The 23,338-nt window shown below is 46.8% G+C and overlaps 2 protein-coding genes across 3 annotated transcripts in view; both read left to right on the top strand.

Annotated features, from left to right (window-relative positions):
• Nucleotides 1-2,788, top strand: part of CHUK (component of inhibitor of nuclear factor kappa B kinase complex) — a 35,533-nt gene extending 32,745 nt beyond the window's left edge. For both annotated transcript variants that reach the window (XM_068951142.1, XM_068951143.1), the window contains exon 21: nt 1,926-2,788. In XM_068951142.1, coding sequence (XP_068807243.1) covers nt 1,926-1,952 — 27 coding nt within the window. In that variant the 3' untranslated portion in view covers nt 1,953-2,788. The remainder of the gene's footprint in view (nt 1-1,925) is intronic.
• A 223-nt stretch (nt 2,789-3,011) lies between these two features.
• ERLIN1 (ER lipid raft associated 1) lies at nt 3,012-22,659 on the top strand. Its single transcript, XM_068951141.1, is given in 13 exon segments — nt 3,012-3,128; nt 4,481-4,604; nt 5,999-6,080; nt 6,942-6,988; nt 13,675-13,736; nt 14,678-14,803; nt 15,599-15,672; nt 19,363-19,421; nt 20,511-20,602; nt 21,499-21,588; nt 21,896-21,975; nt 22,181-22,324; nt 22,326-22,659. Coding segments are annotated over 12 exon segments (1,092 nt in total). The 5' UTR covers nt 3,012-3,128; nt 4,481-4,491; the 3' UTR covers nt 22,449-22,659.
• The last annotated feature ends 679 nt before the right edge of the window (nt 22,660-23,338 follow it).

Below are 23,338 nucleotides of genomic sequence, written 5' to 3'. Positions count from 1 at the left end.
CTCCCCAGGACAAGAGAGACATGGCACTCCTGGAGAGAGTCCAGCGGAGGGCTACCAAGATGATGAGGGGACTGGAGCATCTCTCCTCTGAAGAAAGGCTGAGAGAGCTGCGCCTGTTTAGCCTGGAGAAGAGAAGACTGAGAGGCGATCTCATCAACGTGTACAAGTATCTGAAGGGGGGGTGGCCTCAAGAGGATGAGGCCAGCCTCTTCTCCGTGGTGGCCAGCAACAGGACAAGAGGCAACGGGCAGAAACTGAACCACAGGAAGTTCCACCTAAACCTGGGAAAAAACTTCTTCCCTGTGAGGGTGACAGAGCATTGGAACAGGTTGCCCGGAGAGGTAGTGGAGTCTCCTTCCCTGGAGATATTCAAAACCCGTCTGGACGCGATCCTGGGCAATATGCTCTAGAGGACGCAGCTTGAGCAGGGAGGTTGGACTGGATGATCTCCAGAGGTCCCTTCCAGCCTCGGCCATTCTGTGATTCTGTGATTCTCTGTTTCCAGGCTACTTTCCTGAAGTAGGGTTTTAGAGAGTTCTCAAGGGGCTTTTTGCACAAGTTGATATTTGAAATAGTAAGAAATGACAAAAGCAGATCATGATATTCCAGAAGTTCTGGAGCAGTATGAAATGCTATTCCCGAACTACTAACTGAGGCTGGTAAGCTACTGCTTAAGACTTCCTGAAAAGAGGTCCAACATCTGAGGAGAAGTGAGATCCATGTGATAATAGTGTAACTTGGATTTCCAAACAGCTTTTTATAGCAGCATCTCCTTAGGGATAACTTCTGTTCTCACAGGATAAAAGATAAAGGCCTGTTTACCAATTTGTAACTGTTTAAACAATGAGGAACAGAGGTTTGGAGAAGGGGATGCAGTTGAAGAAATGAAGCTCTTATGATTTGTAAATACTTCAATGTTTAAACATTTTCATTTGTAAACAGTTAATGTTCTAATGTTTATGAATCTTAGTAGACAGTGAAGTGAGAGTTTACTAGAATTACTGAGTTATTCCTGGCAGTGAAATAAAAACTCATTAGCAGCAATTGCAGAGCAAGGGATTGAGCAACATGAATGGCCAAATTAAATTAGCTGCTGATAAAAGCAAAGTAATTAGGTAAGGGGGAAAACAGCCTTAATTATGTATTTCCTGGTCTTCAGCTGTTTGTTGAGGAATGCGTTGTTTCTTTGTTCAGTTCGGACACGGTTGGTATCAGTTGTGTAATGTAATCTCTCCCGTCTTGTCTCCTTGCTGTCGCTGTTTACCGTGCAACTGGCTTCTTACCTGTTAATCATCTGTATATCTGTCATCTGCTGTATCTCATTCCAAGGTGCAGCAGCTGTCTCTCTGGTCTATTTTAACCCAGAAAGATTATTCTTTGTTGTGGAATCATGCTGTGCAGATTAGCACCTGTTATGTTCTGTTTGGTTTCTTTCCCGTTTTCCTTGCTGCCAGACACAGAAGTTAGGCAACAGTAAACCAGCAGAAAATGGGATTTGTCCTCTTCAATCCACTTGGAAAAAACAGGAAAAAGAACGCGTAGCTATGAGAGCCTTTTCTCTGTTGTATGAAGTCATAAATTGCAATCTTTATTTTTCTTTTTCATTTGTGTTCTTGTACTACCTGCATGTCTCATGCCGTGCTAGGACCACCAGTGGTAGCTATTGTACAGATTCAGAATACAGTTGCCAAAGTGAGAATAGTCTGTGACAGGCCTGAGTACTGTAATAAGTATGAAGAATTTTTTGTATCAGAGCTAAACTGAGTCATGAAATTATGAGAATTACTGTTCAGCTATTATATCAAAGCAATTCTTTGATGAGAGAGAGAGATGTTGGCACTGAGAGTCCTTTGGTCACCACCTTGGAAAGGTGCACTGAATAGCCAGTTCCTGGACTTCAGTTGTTCTCTTGCTTCTTCTTTCAGAGTCTTGACTGGAGTTGGCTAAAATAGCCAGAGGAGAGGAGGATCCAACCTGCTGCTATCTGCAAAGTGCCTGCATGCTCAGAGGTAGCCTGACAGGCTTTGATAAGATGAGAAGAAAGGAACCGGTAGTTTGCTTTGAATGATCCATCACCTTTTGTTTTGCAAACATTAGCGGAGTTGATTACAAAGATTGTGGTCAGTAGCAGATATATAACTTTCAGTAACAAACAATGTTTTACAATCTGTTGTCTAGTTGGGCTTTCAACTAAATAAGTAACCTGCTTGTTGGAGACATTGCGCAACTGCAGCTTCTGCTGCGTTCACCTGTGGTTGCGACCTGTGGAAACGGCCAGTGATCTCTCAGGGTGCATCTCATCTTTGTGAAGGCCAGCGCCTGACAGCTTTGCTGGGAGAGTTGGTGCTTGGGGCGACGTCGCTGGAGAACCTTATTTGGAAGGAAACCCTGGGCCTCCATGGTGGGAGCGATGGTGAGGAGGAGAGGGCAGGCGGCCAGACTCTGCGCTCCAGAGTGGAGCACGTTCCCTGGGCCAGGTCTCACAGCTACCTCTGCGCTGAGCGATGGGAGGCTGTCCGCTTGCAACAACAGGGCAGCAGAAGCTGCGTTCGTGCCTTAGCTGGTGGCCGAGGCCTCGCTGCCTGGCCTTGTGCTGCGCTCCTTCAAGCCGCGGCGGCGGGCGAGGGCGACGCGACATCTCTGCCTTGGCCCCCGCGGAGGAGGTTCTCACCCACCCTCCACCCTGCTCCACAGTTCAGTTGTGTGCGTTATGTAAGATATATATATATAAATATATATATACACGCATATTTTAAATCTAATTAATTGTAATAAATATTGTGAGGAAGCTCCTGGTGCTCCCTTCATTGCGGGCGGGCGGGCGCTGTGGGATGCCCCGCTTGGGGGGGGAGGAGGGGGGGGCGATCGGGTTCCCGCCTCCGCCATGCGCACCGTCACCGAGCAACGGCGCGGCGCGATGACGCCATCAGGCGGCGCCGCACGCTCCCTCCCCGCGTAGCGGCGGGGGGGGCGGTGCGAGGCCGTGCGCGTGCGCGGGGGAGGGGGGGGGCTTCGACGGCGCGTGTGCGCGTGCGCGGCGGAGGAGGCGCGGGGCTTCGGCCACGCGTGGGCGCGTGCGCGGCGGAGGGGGCGCGGGGCTTCGACCGCACGTGGGCGGGCGGCGGCAGGTACCGGGGCGTGGGGGGAGAGGGGTCCTGCCTCACGGGTCGCCCCGGGGCGGGGGGAGTTGGCGGGGCGGGCGGCGGCGGTGGGGCCGGGCCGGGAGCGGTGGTGGTGGCGGGCGCCGCCGCCCCACGGCGCCGTTTGCTCCCGGGCCGCAGCGGCCCGTGCCGCGGAGCCGCCGCCGCTCGCCCCGTGCTGGTCTGGCTCCGGCTGCGCCCGGGCCCGCTGCCGCCGGCCGTTAGCGGACCGGCGGTGCTTCCTGGGGGGGCCGGAGCCCTCAGCGAGAGCGAGCGGCGGACCGGAGCGGCGCGAAGAGCCGCCGCGTCGGATACGCCCCGTGGCTCCTCGGGGGGGGCCTGTGGGTGAGGGGGCGAGCTTCCCCCGGCGCCAGCCGCTCCCGCGGGCGCGGTGCCGGCCGCGCGCAGGTACAGAGCCCCGGCCCGAAACGTCCTGCCGGGGGGAAGGGTGCCGGCCCCCCCGCGCCGCGCAGGCTGCCCGCCGAGGAACAGTGGAGTGGCTGCGAGTGTCGTAAAGTGGCACCGGGCGGGCTGGAAGCTCCCCTCGGCTCTTATCTCTCCTCGGTGTGGCTGAGTGGTTGGGCAGAGATGAGGGAAAGGTGAAGGCTCCGCCACCCCTCTGCTGCCTGGCTTACGGACGCGGTTCGCCAGGAGCTTTTGGGTCATCCCTGTTTCATGCGAGGTCTGGAACCGCGTAGGTCTTCACGGACTGGTTTCCACCTTGGGGTCCCCCAGACGTGAGGTGACCGCTTCGTGTGTTTGCAGGGTCGCAGGTGTTGTTCTGCATCCAAGTGCCTGACCGGCCTCTGCTGCGACCTATGACGAGCTGTTCTGTGGGGCAGAGGCATCTCGCAGGCCACGCCCTGCGGTCTGTGGTCTCACTTAGGAGGTACTACTGCTCCTGCCAGATAAGTGTTGATACCTGAGCTGATGGGTCACTCCAAGTACGCAACATTAGTCCTGAGTTCTGTAGCATGTGGATGAGCCAAATGATGCCAGCTCCCTTTTTCCAGCACCAGAGACTTCATCAAATGAATCTTAAAATAATCTTTTCATGTCATTGTTCTATATAAGCAGCGCTATAATTAGCCTTAGGTTGTAACGCAGCTTTGAACGGGAAAGGAGGTGGCCCTGCGCTGCAGAATGGGATTTGCAAGGTGCTTTGGCGTTATCTTCTGTGTTTTGATCCAAAAGATGAGAAGGTTTCTCGTGGGAGAAGTGGGGAGAGATACTGACAGAGAAAAGAGATGGAGAAGGTTTTCGTGCATACCACTGTTAAAACAGTGCCTTATCAACCAGGCAGTCCTCTGATCCATGCAATAACTATGTTTGTCCCACAGATGATGTGAGAATGACCATGGCCCAGGCTGGGGCAGTAGTTGCAGCTGCCACGGGAGTGCTTATGTTCTTCCTGTACTCCTCCATTCACAAGGTTGAGGAGGGGCACCTGGCTGTGTATTACAGGTACTGTTTCCTGTTAGCACTTTGAAGGCTTTCACGGTTTTTCTTAGGTTCTCGTCTCTGCTGGGATTCATCCCTGGCCCTAGAGAGAGAGAGTGTGGGGAGAGTTGCTCTCTTCTGTTTGCTTTATCAAGGTTTTGCCCCGAGATGGGCAGGGATGCTGTTTCTGATATCTTAAACCAGAGATGTTAAGGGCCCACAAAGCCTAGGTCTGTAGAGAACCGTTATGAGTTTTGGTCTCTCTGCATCCTGAGCTCCCTTTCCCACGTCTGTGTGAGTTGATGTTTCTGAGTCACAGTTTGGATTTAAAAGCTAAGAGCCTGTGTTCTTACCTGTGTGCAGGCTTTTGGTCCGTACAGTTCTTACATGTCTGCTGACCTTTCCCTTTTATATTTGGTGTTGATACCTTTGCCCCAAGACTGTCGATCATCTAGAGCGCCCAGTTCTTTGTTGCTTCTGACCTGGGCCTTCTCACTGACTCCTGGCTGACAGTTTCACTTGGGGCTTGCAGCTGTCTTCAGCAGCATCTTTAGAGCAGTTTTGCCTTCTGTCAGTGAATGCAGTGAGTGCCCGCAGTCACCAAATGCTACCTCTTGACCAGATTTTATTTCAAATTTGAACAAAGGAACAGAGAACTCGGTCCCAGCCTTTCTGTGTTTTTTTTTGTCGTTGGCCTTATCTTTTCTATCCTTCCCATCCAACATCATGGGCCACTTTCTTTTGCACTACTTTTTCCTTTAATTATTAATGTGTTGATCAGCATGGGTCCGTGCAGGATGCTGCAGGAATCTTTACTGCCCTGCAAGAACTGATCACTGAGAGCTCTCTTCAGTTTTCTGTCTTCTAACCAACTGTCAGTCCGCACAAGGACCCTCCAGAGGCTGCTGATTTTTCTTTGTGCTTTGGCTAGGGGACCTTACTGAATGCCTTGTGGAAATCCAAATTGACTGTATCACACCAACTGCTAGATTTTTCCGTGGTTACTGATGAACTATTTAGAGAAGAAAAACTGTGTTCTTGAAGCTCTCTACAATGCTGTAATGATGGAAGAATTTAGTAATGTTTGCCTTCTCTTAAAAAATAACAACTCTCACAGGAGGGAAGCAAGCGTTTGTTGAGTTGCAACAGTACAGTAACTTAAACTGATTCAGCCCTTTTGTAAGGGAATTGTGCGGTCAGGGGAATTTAGTTTGCATATACTAGCTTGCTGTTTGATACAGTGATGTATTAGGTTACAAGTCTGCAGTGATCTGGTTTGGATGAGTAATGTAATCTGTGGTACCACAGCTGTGACTGTTGGTGGTTTGAATGTACTTGCTGCCCCCCTCTCTCTGTAAGCCGGCACTTTCCATTTTCCAGTTGCTTGAGCCTTTTCCCCCTTTTTTCTGTCTCTGTAGGGGTGGTGCGCTTTTAACCAGTCCGAGTGGACCAGGCTACCACATCATGCTTCCATTTATTACCACGTTCAAATCTGTGCAGGTTAGTATGCCCTCATCTTGGAAGAGGGTGGGTGGGAGCAAATGTCAGCGGGGATATTGCTGAATGAGGTAACCTGGGCAACTGATATTTGCAGAGAGGCTCAGTAATTCAGTAGTCAGAGCTGCAGCTCCTAGGAAGTGCTGGGTTCCTTCTGCCTTAGGTGCCAGACGCAGCTATATGCTGGGACTTGTCCTCCTAGTGATGTGCAGTTCTGGGCAAGCTACTAAGGCTGTGAATTATGCTGTGTCTCTCCCTGTGATGTCTGCTCTCAGATTATGTTATCAGCAGGGTGAGCCAACATCCAGACAACTTGTGGCTTCCTTAAAACACACAGTGCATGCACTCCCCGTGCGTTGCAAATGAAATGGCTTTGCATTGGGCTTCCAGTGTGCAGTTAAAGCTGCAGAGTGCATTCCTAGTGTTAGATAACTACCGTGGGATGCTTTGGCTTCTCAACATAAAATATCGCCACTTGTTGGATCCTCAGATGTTTCACTCCATGGCTTGCCAGGAGGGAATCTCTGCGTGCTCAAAGGGTGCGTATGCATTGCTTGGGACAGGAGGTGTCTTGATCTGGGAGGCTAGTCTGTGTTTGTGGTCTTAACTGTTTCCTGGGAGAGCTGCAGGCCAGTGTGCTGCAGGAAGGAGAGGTAGGGAAGAAAGTACAGCTCCCCTTATATTTTCCCAAAATGAAGTTGAAAAGAAGTCTTCCTTCTGGACATACCTGCAAGAGCCACGAGGGAGGCCCAGGGCACTTTTTTGGTTCCGTGTTCCTTCATAATGGTTGTGAGACTCTCTGTACAGCATGACTTTTCTGGAGAAGGAACTCTCTTCTGAGCACAGATTGTCTTTTTATTTCAGACTACATTGCAGACTGATGAAGTGAAAAATGTGCCTTGTGGGACAAGGTATGTTGTTTCTTTGTATTTCTTCTGGTGATGAGCAGATGCACTTCATTGTTAGTTGGCGGGTAATTCTCTGCAGTGCTGTGACGCAGAGGCTGGAGAGTAGAAGCACATACCCTAACATTAGTGGCAGACACGCACGTGCATCGTGTTTGGAAATAGAGAAGGAGATATGGAAAAGAGCGTTCTTGCTTTCAGTAGAATTGATGTTTGGAGGGTACTTGCCTCTATGGTGGCAGGAGCCGTTCTTTTTTGATTTTTCTTGATATCTTTGTCTGTCTTCAGCTACTCTCTTAATAGCTCATTACTTGCTCTTTGGTCTGCCCTCTACTTTGCAGTATTTATAGTCTGAATCTTGTGGCTAATACGAGTGTTGACCCCGGCAGTGGGCAAAAGTAAACGGTGAACAGGAATCCTTCCTTCTGATGGGAAGATGACTTATTTCAAAAACAACTCAAGAAGGCGAGTCTCCTGGAGGTATTTGGGCATTTTTGGAATTGACATTTTACCTAATGTAGAGAAAGGGTGAGACAGAGTAAAGAAAAAAACAGTGGATAGGTGGCACTTACCTACTTCATAATTATGTTACTCCTTTTGTCAGCAAAGATCTGGATAGTTTTAACAAGCTAAGCAATAACGTGAGGAGAGAGCAAGTTGGGTTGGGTTGCAGATCCTGTTGTATTGGCTCATCCACAAGTTAAAGTAGTCACTGCACCTGTTTCTTCAGGATAAAAGCAGCACTGGTAATACTTTTTCTCTTGTGGCTTTAAGGTGCTCCCAATATTTCTGTAAAGCAAAACACAACCAAAGTGTTTCTCTGCTATTTTATCAGTATGACATGGATGGTGACACAAAACAATCCTGCTAAAATTTAAAGTCAAACGTTAGTGGCAACTTTAAACAAGCAGAATTAATTTTAATCTGTTTTGGGCATTGTTAAAATAAGGTCTTGAAGTTATTCTTACAGCAAGTCATCAGATATTACTTGGGCTTAAATGTTAACATAAAAGAGTTGCTGTGAGCCCTGGATGGTTTTGGTTTTAAATCTCAAACCACTTTCGGGAGTGTTTGTAAGTAACGCAAGAGTCCAGCGCCACAACCAGGACTCTGTGATCGGGTCAAAAGCCTTCAGACACACATTACCAGTACTTGCAGGAAGAGAAATGAGAGTTGAGATGTTCAATATCTCTACGTTTTAAATGACACTTAAAAACAAGTCATCAGAGCTGAGTTCCAGGTCCCTGAGGTAAGTTGGGGAATGGGAGCACGTGATCAGTCCATCCTCAGGAGGAGGAAAGGTGAGATCTTCCAAAGATAGATACAGTCTCTTTTAGCAGAGTGATGTGTTAGCAGCAACTTCTAACCTGTAGGTAGCAAAAACTGGAATAGGACTTCACCTGCTGGAGTTTGTAAAACTATATCGTGCCTCTGGGCTGGGACTCCAACTGTCACATAGGCCTTCTCAAGAAACCAAGGAAGCTTTCCTATGGATCATAACCATTTTAGACACACTAAACCCGGTTGAAATTAAACTGTGCTGCTCTGAGGAACTAGATACTCTCTTTAATTTTGTATATCTAGTTCATTAAGCTTCTGTTCTGTTTTGGAGTTGCTGAATTCGGTTGTGTTATACAAGCAATTATGGAGTTACAGATAATAAACAAGCTTCAATGCAACAGGCAGCTGTTGAAACAAATCTTAGTTAATAATTGAATCGGTTCAGACCAAAGGTCCCAGCAGTGTTATCCTTTTTTTAAGGTGTTATTACAAGAACTGGTTTCTGTATTCTCTTTAGTACTTTTTAATTTGCTGCATTTAGAATCAAAGTCTTAAGTTGCTCTATGTCAAAGCCGGTTTATAGATTCAAACCCAAATTTCTGCAGTAAAACGTTAGTTTATAAATAACAAATGGGTAAAATTTGAAGCTTCACTTTTTCAGTTCAAAGTTCTCTGCAAAAATAGATCCTAAACACTTTTAAGTTCTGTAATTGTATATTAGGCCATCAGACTTTAAAGAATGGGTTTCTCTACCACCATGTTCATATTCCGTCGTTTCTATTTAGAAGTTCCTCGATGGCCGTGTGGGTGTCCCAATGCCAATTTCTGCCTTACCCTGTCCATGTATGCTTGACAATGTTAAATTAATACGGTATCTATAGATTCTAAAATACTTTGACTGTTTTTTATAAAACTGCTGACACCCTAGAGAATAAAGCCATTTAGTTACAGCAGGAAGAATATTTATCTGCTCCAAGTAACAAAGAAGAATCAATTATGTGAATTATCTCTAGTGTCTGAGTTTTCTGACTGTCCATGACAAGGAAGTACATGTTCAGTCTCTTGGAAAGTTCAGGATTTTCTTCACAACAGGGCTGATCTCCAAAAAATGATGAGAAACTAGGAAAGTTCAAGGAGCTAGTTTTAGAAGAGCAAAGTATTCTGAAGAACTGAGATGAAAAATAATTCTCTGAATGTATTAATCATGGAATACAACAGATGAATTGGAAAATATTGTAGAGCAAATATTACATTGACACAATTAGGGAAGTAGCATTTTTCTTATAAACTTAACTGGAAAGAGTCTTTGCTAAATTTTGTGCAGGTTTTAAGATGCCAAGAAACAGTAAGTAGCCATGCTGTTAAGCATTAACACTGCCCAAGGATTAGATGTTTATTTGCAAAGGGGCAAGTCCTCTCGTGCTCGTGCTGAAGATCCTTTGCAGGAACACAAATGGAGCGCTACAGGACTGCTGCTCTGGGACAGATCCCTGTTCGTTAGCTAACCACATTGAAAAATGTCATGCATATGGCGAGTAGACATATTAAAATAATCACTTAATCTCTAGACAGACTAGAACTAACCTTTAAGCCTAATTTTAACATGTTCTCGTTACCCAGCCTGGTCTGATCTTGTCTATGGCCAGTTCTAGCAACGATTCTAGCCTCTTCTGTTATGGCAGTTTCTTTCTGTTCTTTGTGCCTTGTCCTGTCCTGGCCTAGCGTACGCTAAAATCCTGAAACGTGTGAGGCTTTCTAAGGTCTACTAAAATGCCTGCTGGTGTATTTAGTTCCGTGTAGCGTTCTCCGTATGCTTTCACCTTGTCCTTGGAACTTGCAGGCAGTCTTTTACTGATGTTTTAGCAGTACCTAGCATGGCTACTGTTAGGTCTTGATCTGTGAATATATGTCTCGATCTGACTTGGGCTGGTGAGTACTGCTAAAGGTTTACATTAGAGACGTGGCTATTGCGGATTTCTTTCTGGCTGCCTCCCTTGAACATTTCCTGGTTCTGTCTGTTAAGTATTACAATGAACTCTGCCATATGCCTAAACTTCTCCCAGATGCACATGGTCTATATGTTGAGCATCTGTTCAGACTTCATATGGATTTCTGCTCGTTCCTCTCACCTTGACTAAAAAGCCCGCTCAGCTCAGTCCTGCTCTGTCTGACCAACCTCATGAGCAGCTCTGATATGAGGACCTGAGGGCATTTGGGTAGCCGTTACACAGGAGTCTTGCTAAATTCGAGTTTTAGCAAGGCTGTGGGAATTGCAGCAGAGGGTTGTAGTGTTGGAAATTTTGAAATCTCCTTATGGGAGCTGTACTTTACATCCTGCCTTGCATCAGACCAGAAACTTGCTTTTGCAAATAAGGACGTTTGAGAGTAATAGCGGCTTGCTGAAATAGAGAGGGTGTTATCTGAGACAACACCTAAGGTGTCAAAGTGTCAAGTAAAGCAGCTGTTGGAAGGAGGATTTATTCAGTTCCTGATCAACAAGATGTGTTCCCACTGGAAATCAGTGCAGGATGCTCTGCTGGAACAACTGCCCCAAGATTGCCCAGGACAGTATCTTCTGCATCTCAGGAGATTACTGATATCTTCTGGCCCAAGCTGTCTGAGAGATCTTTTGAGATGCTTGTTTTAAGGTCAGAGTGTTACAGTCCAGTTTTGTTCCTGGATTTATAGCAGGAAGGGTCAAAGGGCTATCCCCACTACGTGGTGTTAAATGAGGATGGCTTCAACAGCTGACTGAATGGAAAACTTAATGTAACAGTATTCTAGGCTCACTTAATATTAAGCCCTTAGTGGGGAAATAGATGGACAGCATAATCCGATTCTGATTGAGTGGTACCTGTTTCCTAGAGGTCATTGCCTGTACCAGCAGGACTGACCGCTTTTGCCCCTCTATGGACCCATGTTGGCAGTTGAGAGCCTTGGAAGAGCTATTATGGGTTGTGTTGACTGGTTTATACAGAGGCAACAGGTAGTCCTCTGATTTGAGGTGCCATCCTCTCTTGCATGTGAGGTGTTGAGGGGTTGTGACATGGGAGTCCTTCATAGGAGATGCATTGCATCTCAGACGTTCCCTTTTTGCTTCTAATATTCACGCAAAATTGGAATGCAAAAAGGACTCCGATATTAGGGCTTGCAGCGTTGGCCCTGCAGAAAATTCTGGTGGGGTTGGCCCTTTTGAGGCCACGTCCTCTACTTTGGTTCCTCACTAGGGTATGTAGAAGGTACCTCAAGAAGGTAACTGGGTTTCCCTGACCCAGTGGACGTGTCTTAAGGTGCCTGGAGCAAATCAACAGGTTGAAAGCGGGTTCGGAGGATCCTGAGGCATGGGGTTGGAAGTCACTTCCAAGAGCAATCGTTTCTTTCAGTGGGACAGGACAGTTATAGGGTGCAACACAAATGAGATGGGGAAAAACCCACGTATTGTTCCTTTATAACTGCTCATACAGTCTCATGTAGATACTTGTGGAGGACTTGCAAGCCTATCTTATTCTTTAAAAGCTAGTAAGAATGAACAGGACTCAGGGAGAAATCTTGAGCGAAAAAGATAAACGCTCAAGGGTGCTATCTCACCAGGAAATAAATGTCTCTTTCGTCCCAAATATCTTTTTTGCTGGCTTTTACCTTGCAACAGACCAAATTCAGTCCATCGCAAACTAATTTGGCTTGTAGCTTACCATGAAGCATTGCTGGTTTGTAGAGAGTACGCAGGCTATGCTTGCGAGACCGTTTTTAAAGAGCACAGAAAGGGCTTTCGTGTTCTGTCTGCCTACTGCGACAGTATTTAGCTTAAACTGTTAAGCTGGTTTTTCTGCAAGCTTAGCTTTTAACTGCCAGAGATTAAGATCTGTGAAGTAAAAAACCAAGTTTGTAATGGGGAGTACCTTTGAGTTAAAGCACTACAGAGACTTACGGAAATGTATGAGGTCTGCTGCTGGAGAACAGCTCTCTGAACTGTGAGGTGTTTTTTTGGTTGTTTTTTTTGGCTAAAAGTTCCTCATTTATGCTGTGCCTTTGACCTGAGGGCAAGATTGAAAGAGTATTATGCTTTAAAATGTGTTCTCAAGAGAGTTATGAGCAGTTGGAAATTTATTTTCTCTTCGCTGTAGAGTTTGTGCTTTTTGCCTGTGTAACAAACAAGACTTCAATTTGATGGCATTTTACAGTATAAGTTAAATGTAGGGCTGAACACCAGGAAGAGGATTAGGTAGTGATAGAAAATGGAAGTGTGCTTGAATGCACCAAGATGTTTCAGATTTGGGGGGCAAGTTTTCAGGCTTCATTAGGATCAAGAGATCTGCGTACTGAATGATTTATTCCTTTCTGGTGTCACTGATTTGGAGTAAATGGTGAATGAGGTTCCCCAAAGGGTGATTCAAAGCACCTAAGCTTTCTCTTCTACTCTTGAGTCGTCTCTGGAGAGGCTTGTTGCTCTTGTGAGCGCTGGGCAGTAGCCCCAGCGCTCTGTTAGCATTTGCAGTGCCCTTGAGAGCTTTATACCCTACCTTTTCTACCTTGCAAGGTAGCGAAATCCCCAGGAGTGGGCATAAACTACTGGAAGTTATGTCAGTAACAGCAGAGGCTGGGATCAGGCCCCATCTCTGGTTCACGCTTCCTTTGGCGATCTGGCATGGCCTGATCCTTTGGGGCAGACTGCAGGCCTCTTATGGAGCTGCTCAAGGAAGGAAGGAACCTGGGAGGCCTTTTCCCGTGATGTATCTGGATCTTTTTTGACAGTGCACCTTATCTGGACGCACATGCATGGTTGTGTTACTGGTGCAGAGCAGTTTGTAATATGACAATAACATTTGCATGGGGAATGTGAATTAAAATATTTTATGTGTTTTCTTCCTCCTTTTTGTCTGTGGCCTTGTCAGGTCCCTGTTGGAGTTAGTAAATGCATGAACTTAAGCTCACGGCTTGTCTACTTAAAATATATTTGCTGCACCCTCAATGCCTAGAAGAGCTGCACTATATTTAAAGTTTGTGCAGACAGAGGCTGCTGTGGGGCGTGCAGGAGGTGTTGCCTCCCGTCCTGTGGTCTTCCCTTTGTTGCATTGGGCTCTGCCTTTCTGGTCATTGCAGCTACGTTTCTGTTTAAAGATGGTTTCCTTCTGTTGGCTAAGTGGGAGGTAAAGTGAAATGAAAGTGTTTTCCAGACTTGCTGGAGCATGCTTTTGATTTTTGCAGAAAAAGGGACCAGCCCATACAAAGCTGGGGTTTGCTGCCATCTAATTGCAAAATGTTCAAGAGATCAGAATTTTTCTGGGTAAAAATTATCTGCGGATTTCCAACAGAATTCAGTAGAAGAGGAAAAAAGACAACTTTGCTTTAAATAAGGGATGACGTTAAAAGTTGCGGGAATACTCCCTAAACTGTGTCTCTTTCATTTATAGTGGTGGTGTTATGATCTACATTGACCGAATAGAAGTGGTGAATAAATTGGCACCGTATGCAGGTATTTCCCGTCCAATTTCAACAAGCAGCACTGTGAACTGTCCACTTCTCCTTAGCAGTCCAATCGTGGTTTGCAAGGCTGCTTCTGTTTTTTGTGTCTTGTTATCTTTATGATTCCTGGTACCATAGCACTTAGTTCTATACCTGTGTCTGCAAGCTTTTCAAAGATGAAAATAAATTGTAGGACTAGTTCTCCCCTCAAGGGTTTTAAACCTGTCCGTTCAGAAATGCTGGGCTGCTTGTAACAAGCACTCAAGCAATCCTGTTTCTTGCAACTGAGGAGGAGGAGACCTGCAAAACTGAATACACATGAAAAAGCACCCAGGCACTTGCCAGCCTGACTGCTGGAAAAATTACAAAGGTAAAGCCCATACAGAAGCTCTGTTACCTTCTTGTGTCGCTGGCTGCCAAAGACTTACGTACCTTTTCTCAGCAGCGGAACTTAGTGCTAAGCCCTAGCGTTGCTAAAGCAGTGAAGGGTGAATTCTTGATGTAATGATGGGAGTGATACTTGTTTTCTCTTTATAGTAGTATCTGTTCCTATGCATGCAGGTTTTAGACAGGCTTTACTATTTCATTTATTTATGCAGATCATAAAACAGGACCATGCAGTATATCTTACTATAATTACCCTGCTCTTTGAAGTCGTAGAATCCCATGAGCGTTGGTGAAAGGGACTTCGGCAGGTTTTCACTCCAGCCTCCCACGCACAGCAGGGCTGTAACTAACATCAGGCCAGTGCAGCTGTGGCTTTGTCCAGCCAATTTCTGAAAGCTCCTAAAGATGAAGATCTTCCGCCTCTCTGGTGACCTGTCCCAGGGCTGCACTACTTTCCTAATGATCTGAGCTGTCGTTTTGAGGCTGTGGGGTTAAAGACGATACAAGACAATAGAAAGTCACTGTGTGCAATGATGACCTATGATAATCCTTTCATTTCTTCAGTATATGATATCGTGAGAAACTACACTGCAGACTACGATAAGACCTTGATCTTCAATAAAATTCATCACGAGCTGAATCAGTTCTGCAGTGCCCATACTCTCCAGGAAGTATACATTGAGCTGTTCGGTAAGCATAAGGTAGCTGGATGGGCCCATGAAAAAGGCTGTGTAGTCCCCCTGTTCTGTGGAATACGCTACAGCAACCTCCTGAAAGCTAACAGGCCCAGTACTGAATTTGTGGTTAGAAACCATCCCCTTAAAAATCCACATGCCTCTTTCTGTGTAACTGTGCTGTGTCCTTAATGATTCAGGTTTCTGTATCTTTCTGCATCTGCCTGTGGGGATTTAAATTCAGTCATTGTGCTCTTGTGCATGCAGTCATGCTAATTGTATTCTCTATGATGATGCTTTTATTTTCTCCACGTCTATTTGTAAGTCTCTATGCTATTGCCGATTGAACTTTTTTACTTTAAAGGCTTCCTCATGAGTGTTAGCAAGAAGGAGCTGGAAAGGATATGTGCTCAGTTCATTGCACTGCTCTAGTTTTTTCACAAGGGGGTAGCAGTGATTCAGGAATTAGCAAATTGAATGTTCTGCTGCTTGAATCCAGTGCACCGATGCAGGTACATTCCTGCGCCCTCACAGACATAACAGCATCAATTTCATTCTTGAGTGGCAGAGCAGCGGAAAGTAGGTTTATGGGATGTGGCTCTCTCCTTGGGGACATTTTCCATGGGAGATGTTTTTCAGAGGATGTACAAGGGGAGACGATGTACTGAACGAGCTCAAAGAGCATCTTTACTTTACACCGTACATAGAGATGCCTCCCCTTCAAGGCCAGCTGACTCGCTGCCGCACAAACTGCGGGAGAAATGATGTGTGCAGATTCATGTGGCACCTGTCTCTTTTCCTCCAAACGTAGATCAAATAGATGAGAATCTGAAGCTGGCCCTGCAGAAGGATCTCAATGTCATGGCACCAGGTCTCACTATACAGGTAGGTTCATTCCCTAACAAGGTTTTCTTTTTCACCTCAAGCTCGCTCACCTTTCACTGGATCAGTGAGGTTTCTTGCTTCTATTTTTCACATAACATGAAATAGTTGAGCCTTGAGGTGAGTTTTGTCAGTTGAAGACTGTCCATATCCTAGTGACCGTTTCTAAATGCTGTTTTTATGTTAGGGGAAGACCTGTAGGATAGCGAAAAGGACCTTGTAAGCCACAGATCTGCAGGTACTGGATTTAGTTCGCAAACAGTAAGAAAAGTGTTTTTCTTTAAACCATCTTTGGCATCCCGACAGAGCTGGCACTCCAACATGCCAGTACAATCGCTACAGGTAATTTGAAAAAGAAAATTTCTGTACCTGTACCAGAGATAGGGAAGGATGTTGCATTCCAAGTGATTTTCTGCTTGCATTTCTTGTTGGAAAATCATATTTAATCTTAGCTGGGCTATGGGACGTGCTGGCTTTTTGAAAGGTTTGTAAGTTTAGGGCAACCAATTGGGAGAAGACGTACTTTAGGCTCACAAGGGCCAACATGGGAAAAATCTTCAGGACTCTCTGAAGTTTTCCACTGTTGAGAACAGTCAGACTGAATCTATTTTGCCCATTCTTGGTGCCCCGTTTTGCTAGGCTGGCTGTCCCTGGGAAGGGTATGAAAGCCTCCCTTTAGCCAGCATGTGAAGTGCTACAATAATTCATTTTGTGAATATTCATTCATTCCGTATTTCATTTTGTGGCTCATCTGCCTTACCCTTCTATGTTTTGATGAGAATGAACTGCAGGCACTGTTTTATAACAAGAGCAAGATGTCTCTGCCATTCCAGAGATCCCAGCTCTTTGCACTATACGTTTCATTTAGTTTTAGCTTAGAAGATCACTTTCAATTAGAAGTACCATCATAACGTGATGCCTTTCCATACCTTCTGATCAAAAAGAGCGTAAGCAAAGCCCTCAGGTCTTTGTTGGGAAGTGTTAACTACAGAGCTAAATCTGATCTTCAGCATAACCTGTCCCATCTCAGTCTGACGTGCCCAATCTTAGCTGTTGGTCAGAATTTGGAGGACATCCTGCCCATTTCAGCCCAGGCTGAGTTCACAGGACCAGCAATTTGAAAACATCCTGTAACTTCTGAGGAAAGTGGTTCATCTCAAGTACTTCAGAAACAGTGTGATTCTGCCCTGGGGTTTCTGTCATCCCATTTCAAAACAGAACTGTGTTTGTCTCCAATGAAATTGTGCCTCAATGTGTAATTCTTCCATGTTGCTGTACCCCTTGTCATGAAACGTCCTGCTCCTTTGGTGAGGGGCTGACCTTTCTTTAAACTCTCCGTGTGCAGCTGTGTATAACTTGGATGGAGTTAGGAACACCAAAGCTCATGTGGACTTGGACTTAGTGGTGGATGTGCAGGGCAACATGAAAGTACATCAGCAGCAAAAGGAAGGCTAAGGAAACTGGACACACTGCTCCATGGGGCAGGGAACTAAGTGGTCAGGGACATGGAACAGGCAGAGATGTTCAGTGCCTTTTTTGCCTTCAGCCTTTTTCTGGCAAGGTCTCCTGTCAGGTTTCCCAGGTCCTTAACTTAGTGGCAGAGTCCACAGAAATGAAGCGTTACCTGCAGTAAAGGAAGATTGAGTTAGGGACCGCTTAAGCAAACTGGATATACACAAGTCTGTGGGACCAAACAGGATGCATCGAAGGGTGCTGAGTTAAGTTATTGGCCTGTGTCATTGGGAGGTTGCTCTCTATCATCTTTGCAAGATCAGTGATTGAGGGAAATTCCTGATGACTGGAAATAGGCAAATGCCGCACCCATATTTAGGGATGAGGAACTGGGGCACTGCAGCTTCATCAGCTTGTCCTCATTACCTGTGAAGACTGCAGAAAAAATTTACCTGGAGAACAGGACCATCTTAGGGGGAAGCAGCCTTTCCCTGGACTCTATCCAGTTTGCTGATCTCTGTCTTGTACTGGAGGCCCCAAACTGGACACAGTATCCAGATGTGGCCTCACCAGTGCCAAGTAGAGGGGAATAAACACTGCCCTCAACCTGCTGTACTTTTGCCAGCGTAGCCTAGAATGGAGCTGGACTTCATTGCCACAGGTGAAAAATGCTGTCTTAAGGTTAACTTTTCCATCTGTTCGCCCATGCTCTTTTTTGCAGAGCTGTTGTTCAACCAGTCAGTGCCAGCCTGTCCCACTGCCTTAATGTTTGAGTATTACCAATATTGATGTTGTGCAGCAGTGTTTCCATCTAGTAGATAAACCTTAAGTAGTGAGTCTTTGGCTTGGAAAAGAGTAAGCTAGTGAAGACTTTCAGACCTCTGGATACCTTCCTGATTACAGAGTTGTGTGTATTTGAACTAAACATTTCTGGAAAGTGATCTTTGTTTTGTTTTGGGGCAGTAGGCATTGTGGAGGCAGAAAGAATATTCTCCTGTACACCCTGCCATGGCTGGGAGAGCAAGGGGTTTCTGTGAGGAGAGCTTTCTGCAGACAGTATCTTTCCCAGGACTTGGAGAGGCTTTGCTTCTGATAGGGGTTTAGAAAAGTCCTTTCACTGAAAGTTACTCTGACCTAATGTCCCATAAATCTACCTTTTTTATTTGCTCAGAGAAGCAGTATTTGTTCACAAATATCCCGTTTTTGATGTCCAACCAGCTCCTTTTTTCTGGGCTGGGTGAAATTGCAAGGGTCAGGATGCCCCTCACACGGAAACAATTCCCTTTTCTCACCATGTACAAAGACTTACAGGGGAAATGCCCATGTCCCTCTGTGTGTGGAAGCCACATAGTTCTTTGCAGGTTTGCTGAGTCCAGAGAGAAGCAGCAGCAGATTCAGTGCTAGATTTGCGATAGAGATTGAGCAGAAGAGTTGTGAAGTGATCCTACAGCCATGGACTGTTTTAATCTGCAGCTCTCAGAGCTCAGTAGCGAACCAAGTGACACGCATGGGCTGGGCAGCAGCAGCAGCTCCCGCTCCTGCCTTGAGAGGTCTTTGCCTTGGATTTCAGAGAAGGTCCTCTGCAGAGCACTTTGGCAGCCATCTCTGCCTCCAGCCTGAAGCACAGTGTCAACATTGCCATGCAAATCACTCTTATCAATCAGCAGTTATGTGTGACAGCTGTTCCCAGTTACTACAGATGCCCTGCTGCTCTCCCGTCTTCACCAGTATATCTCATTACATGGTACCTTTGCAAGCTTTTCTCCTGAATAACCTGTTCCTGAACTTGTAGCCCTGCCTTTTGTTTGCAAGTCTCAGTCTTGCAATTTAATTTCGTTGGGTCTGGGAGCCCCTTTAGCCCCTTTCTTGAGCACTACCTTGGGAACTGTTGTCTTGTGATCTCTGGAGAACGTTTCCATCTTTGGGATGGAGCACTAAGCTTCTTCTAAGAAAGGTGGCGGACTCTTTTCGGGGTCTTTTCCACAGACGTTATTTGATCACTTAGGAATTATAAAGGATGCAGAGACAGGACATTTAAATGCAAAGCTCCTGCATGAGAGGTGCTGTCCTCAGTTGTGCCGTACAAGAGGATTGGGAACCATTATGCATGGTCTTGGATCAACATGGAGACGTCCACAGTCTTTACTGGCGACTAGAGCTGGTTTTGCAAAGATGTTTTGTAGCTATGCAGATCTCATCAAAATGTTTCATCTAAAATGCACTCATCTTTTTTTTTTATAGGCTGTGCGTGTTACAAAACCCAAAATCCCAGAAGCCATCCGAAGAAATTTTGAGCTAATGTGAGTAGCTGTACATGAAATTGTATTAATTAGTTTTGGAGGCCCAGCACAGGCATAGTGCTTTCATAAAACCCTTAGCTTGAATTCAGAAGATGGACGGGAGATTCCAGTTGTGTATATGCTGGGTTAGGTGTACTCATGCAGTGTCTTTCTCCTTTTTCATAGCTCTCCTCACCTTGGAAGCATTTTAGCCCTTCAGAAGGATAGTTTTTAGCATTTGCAGAGTCTATGGCAAAGCTAATAAGTTCCTACTCCTTTAAATGTAGAGGAGGAGGATGTGCTGTGGAGAATCTGTAGATTCAGTAACTGAACTGGGGCTCTGGGGTCCTGGTGTCTTGTGCACAAGCTCCCCTCCAGCAAACTCTCAGAACGACAGAAAGATGTTAGTTTGATAGGGACCCCTGGAGATCTCCTGTCCAAGCCCCTGCCCAAAGCAGGGCCAGCTTCACAGGTACAGCAGGTTGCTTAGGGCAATGTCCAGGTGTCTGAGCAAATCCCAAAGATGGAGATCCCCCACTGCTTGGGGACCTGTCCCAGGGCAGCATCCCTTGCATGGGGAAGGACTGTTTCCTGAGGTCCGGGCAGGATTTCTCATGTTGAAGCTCATGTGATGGCCTCCCATGCTTTAGCTGGTGCCTCTCTGAGCGGAGTCTGGCCCCGTCATCTCTATAGCACCTTTAGATCTGCAGTCCCTGCAGCTGGATCCCCCTTCACCTTCCTGTTTCCCAGTTGGACAAGCCCAGCTCCTGCAGCCTCTCTCCTCCTACACCCTGGCCTCCAGCCCCACCATCTCTGTGGTGTTCCCTCGATTCATTCCAGTTTGTTGATGCCTCCCTTGTCCTGAGGGCCTCAAACTGGACCTAGTATCCAGATGTGGCCTTACCGGTGTCAAATTGAGCGGAGTAATCCTATTCTTTGACCTGCTGGCTATGTATGTGCTTATACAGCTGAGGACATAGCTAGCCTTCACTGTTGCAAGGGTGCACTGCTGACTTCTGGTCAACTTGTTGTTCCCAGGCCTCTCATGCTCTTGTTTACAGAGCTGCTTCCCGGCTCCATTCCCCTATGATACTGTTTCTTGCTCTGCAGGGAGGCGGAGAAGACCAAGCTGCTCATAGCAGCCCAGAAGCAGAAGGTAGTAGAGAAGGAGGCGGAGACAGACCGGAAGAAAGCGCTCATAGGTATGTCACCAATCAGGAGTACCAACAGACTCTGGCCTGAACGAATTTCCATTCCTCTATCCCCCAGTAAGCTAGGATGGGACATTGTTGTGCATTGCTGACAGCTCCCTGAAAGAAGCACAGCCAGGCTGCACCAGCAGTCGGTGAGAAACATCTAGAAAATGAGTGTTGGTGCTGCTGCATCTACCTTCCCTCAACCCACTTCCTCCTCATAGCAGCAGAGCAGCGAGCACTTCTCCATCTTGCAGCAGCAGCGCTCAACTCCCTGCTGAGACCTGCTGCTTCTAACCCTCTGGCACAAGAGGCACATATCTCCCTGTGAAAGCCTTACAAACCGCACTGCTCACTGGGCATCACAAGTTGTGCTCAACTCAGCATTTCAGCATGATGTGCCTAGCCCATGTGGTTTTATCTACGAGGCCGCCTTTGCAAATACTTTCTCCTTCCAAAGCGCCATAGGTGCTTGCTAGAGTCGTTCCAGCATCTGTTTGAAGCCCTGATTGTAAGTCCTGAGTACTGAAAGTTGTCTGCTTTTAGCCCTGTGTAAGACCACAGAGGCCTGGGCTCCTGCTGCAGGTCGAGAGCTAACAGCTCTGCTGGCAAAACTGGTTGGGCTCTGTAAGGTAAATGTGGCTGGGCAAGGGGAATCACAGTTGTAAAAGGGATTTGAGCCACTTCAACTCTAGAAACTTGAGCACTGTGTTTTCCTCCTATAGCTGTATTGCTTGGAGTACAAACTGCCACTGAGCTATACAAGCCTGTAGGAGGGAGGGAGGGAGGGAACAGAGGGCGAGTCAGCAGTGTGGCAGTGTCTCTGTGACCAGGGTCGTCAGTCAGGACATGGATGCTCAAGGCTTGAGAAGCGAATATCTGAGCCAAGCCCATTGTGATTGCAGAGGCAGAGAAGGCTGCTCAGGTGGCCAGGATTCACTATCAGCAGAAGATTATGGAGAAGGAAACAGAGAAGCGAATTTCTGAGATTGAAGGTAACAATGCTAGCATGCCCCTGGGGTCACCTTCTGGCTCAGGGACTCCCCAGTGACTGAGCTCATAGGCATTATCATCCTCCCAATAAAAGGTGCACCTGCACAAGAATACGCGCTTTGGCGATTCCTCCCCTTTGCAGGTGCCTGTCCAAGAAGCCAGCAATGCTGGTATGTGGCCAGCCAGGCTGTTCCACGGACGCAGCTGGGTCAGCTTGCCCCCGTGGGGCAGGAGCCCGAGTGCTCCATGTGATGTGGCTGTCCACTTACTAACACTCCTTCTCCTGTCCGTCATCTGTTGCTGTATTAGATGCTGCATTCCTAGCAAGAGAGAAAGCAAAAGCTGACGCAGAGTACTATACTGCTCAGAAGCTGGCTGATTCCAACAAGGTGAGCACTTGAAATCCAGTCAGAAGAGGGCTTGCTTACTCTTTCCCTCCGCACAGGAGAGTAAGTTCAGCTGGGCAACGCTGAGAAAACATTTGATTTAACAGTCTACATCCCAGTTTCCTGGGGGAAGGGCTACCTGAGATGGAATCTAATGATGCATGACCCAGAGGTTGTCTCTTACAGGATCTGGTTTCTCTTTTTGTAGCTGAAACTCACTCCAGAGTATCTGGAACTAATGAAATATCATGCAATAGCTGCAAACAGCAAGCTGTATTTTGGTGACAGCATCCCCACCGTGTTTTTGGATACCTATGCCTTCCAGCAAGCTGGTCTGAGGACTGCCCAAGAAACCAGCCTATCCTCACAGGAGACCCCGGAGACCTCTGGAGAAAGCCACGTCAAAACCAAGGAAAGCACTGGCTGACCGACATAGAAAGATACGTGGTACAGCTCAGCAGCTAGCCCAGCTGTGAATGGGGATTGCCCTGTCCTGGTGGGGCGGATGCAGCACGCGTGTGGACATCTTGCATATAGGTGGCAGTTGGGTTGATTTTCTTCTAGCAACACATTGCAAGTGCTCTGCCTCTTCCGTTTCTTCCCCTATTAAATTGGTGCTTCCAAATGAGGGATAATCTTGTACTAACATACCTATACTGGAATATTAAAAAGACAGAAACCAGGAAAGCCTTCCGCAGTAGGTGCAATTCTTTAGCAAGCGTTACCCTTGAGGCAGGAGATGTGGCTTTGAGTGCTTTGTGGCTGTGCACTGGTCGTTCCCCAGCCCTGCTTGCTGAGGCCAAGCAAAGACATTTGCTTTCTCCTGTCAATGAAGCTTCGTTGTGTGGACCCTGAGGCAGGTTCTGTTGGCGCTATCTAACTCCTCGAGGACTCAAGTGTTGGCCAGCGGAGGCTGTGCTCCTGCTTGGGGAGAGGCCCAGAAAGGAGTGATTTGGTTTGGAAATTATTTGACTAGGATCTGCATAGCCATAACCTTTTTCTTTCCTGTAGGCAGTGGCACTAGATAATATGGACTCGGCACGAGCAATCTTAACAGGCTTTAGGAACTTCCCTTCTCCAAGCAAGAGCCTTATGTTGGCTGGCCATGAGTGACTGTAGTATGCTTCAGCCAGGCAACTGGGTCTCACCTTGCACCCTAAAACAGGATTCAAAATGCATGCAGCACCTCACAGCAGCTGATTGGGAGCAAAGGGCCCAGAATTTTGAAATCTCTGCTCAGGCCTCAGCCCCTCTCTAGGTCTTTTCACCATGGAAAGGGTGCTAAATTTCCACCAGTCTGCCTTGCAAGCAAAGGGAAGGAAAAGAGAAGAGTGAGGAGAGCTGCAAGATATCCTTGGGGCAGAGG

Source organism: Struthio camelus, chromosome 7, assembly GCF_040807025.1.
Source record: "Struthio camelus isolate bStrCam1 chromosome 7, bStrCam1.hap1, whole genome shotgun sequence".
Taxonomy (NCBI): Eukaryota; Metazoa; Chordata; class Aves; order Struthioniformes; family Struthionidae; genus Struthio; species Struthio camelus.
This window is presented reverse-complemented; position numbering and strand designations above follow the sequence as displayed.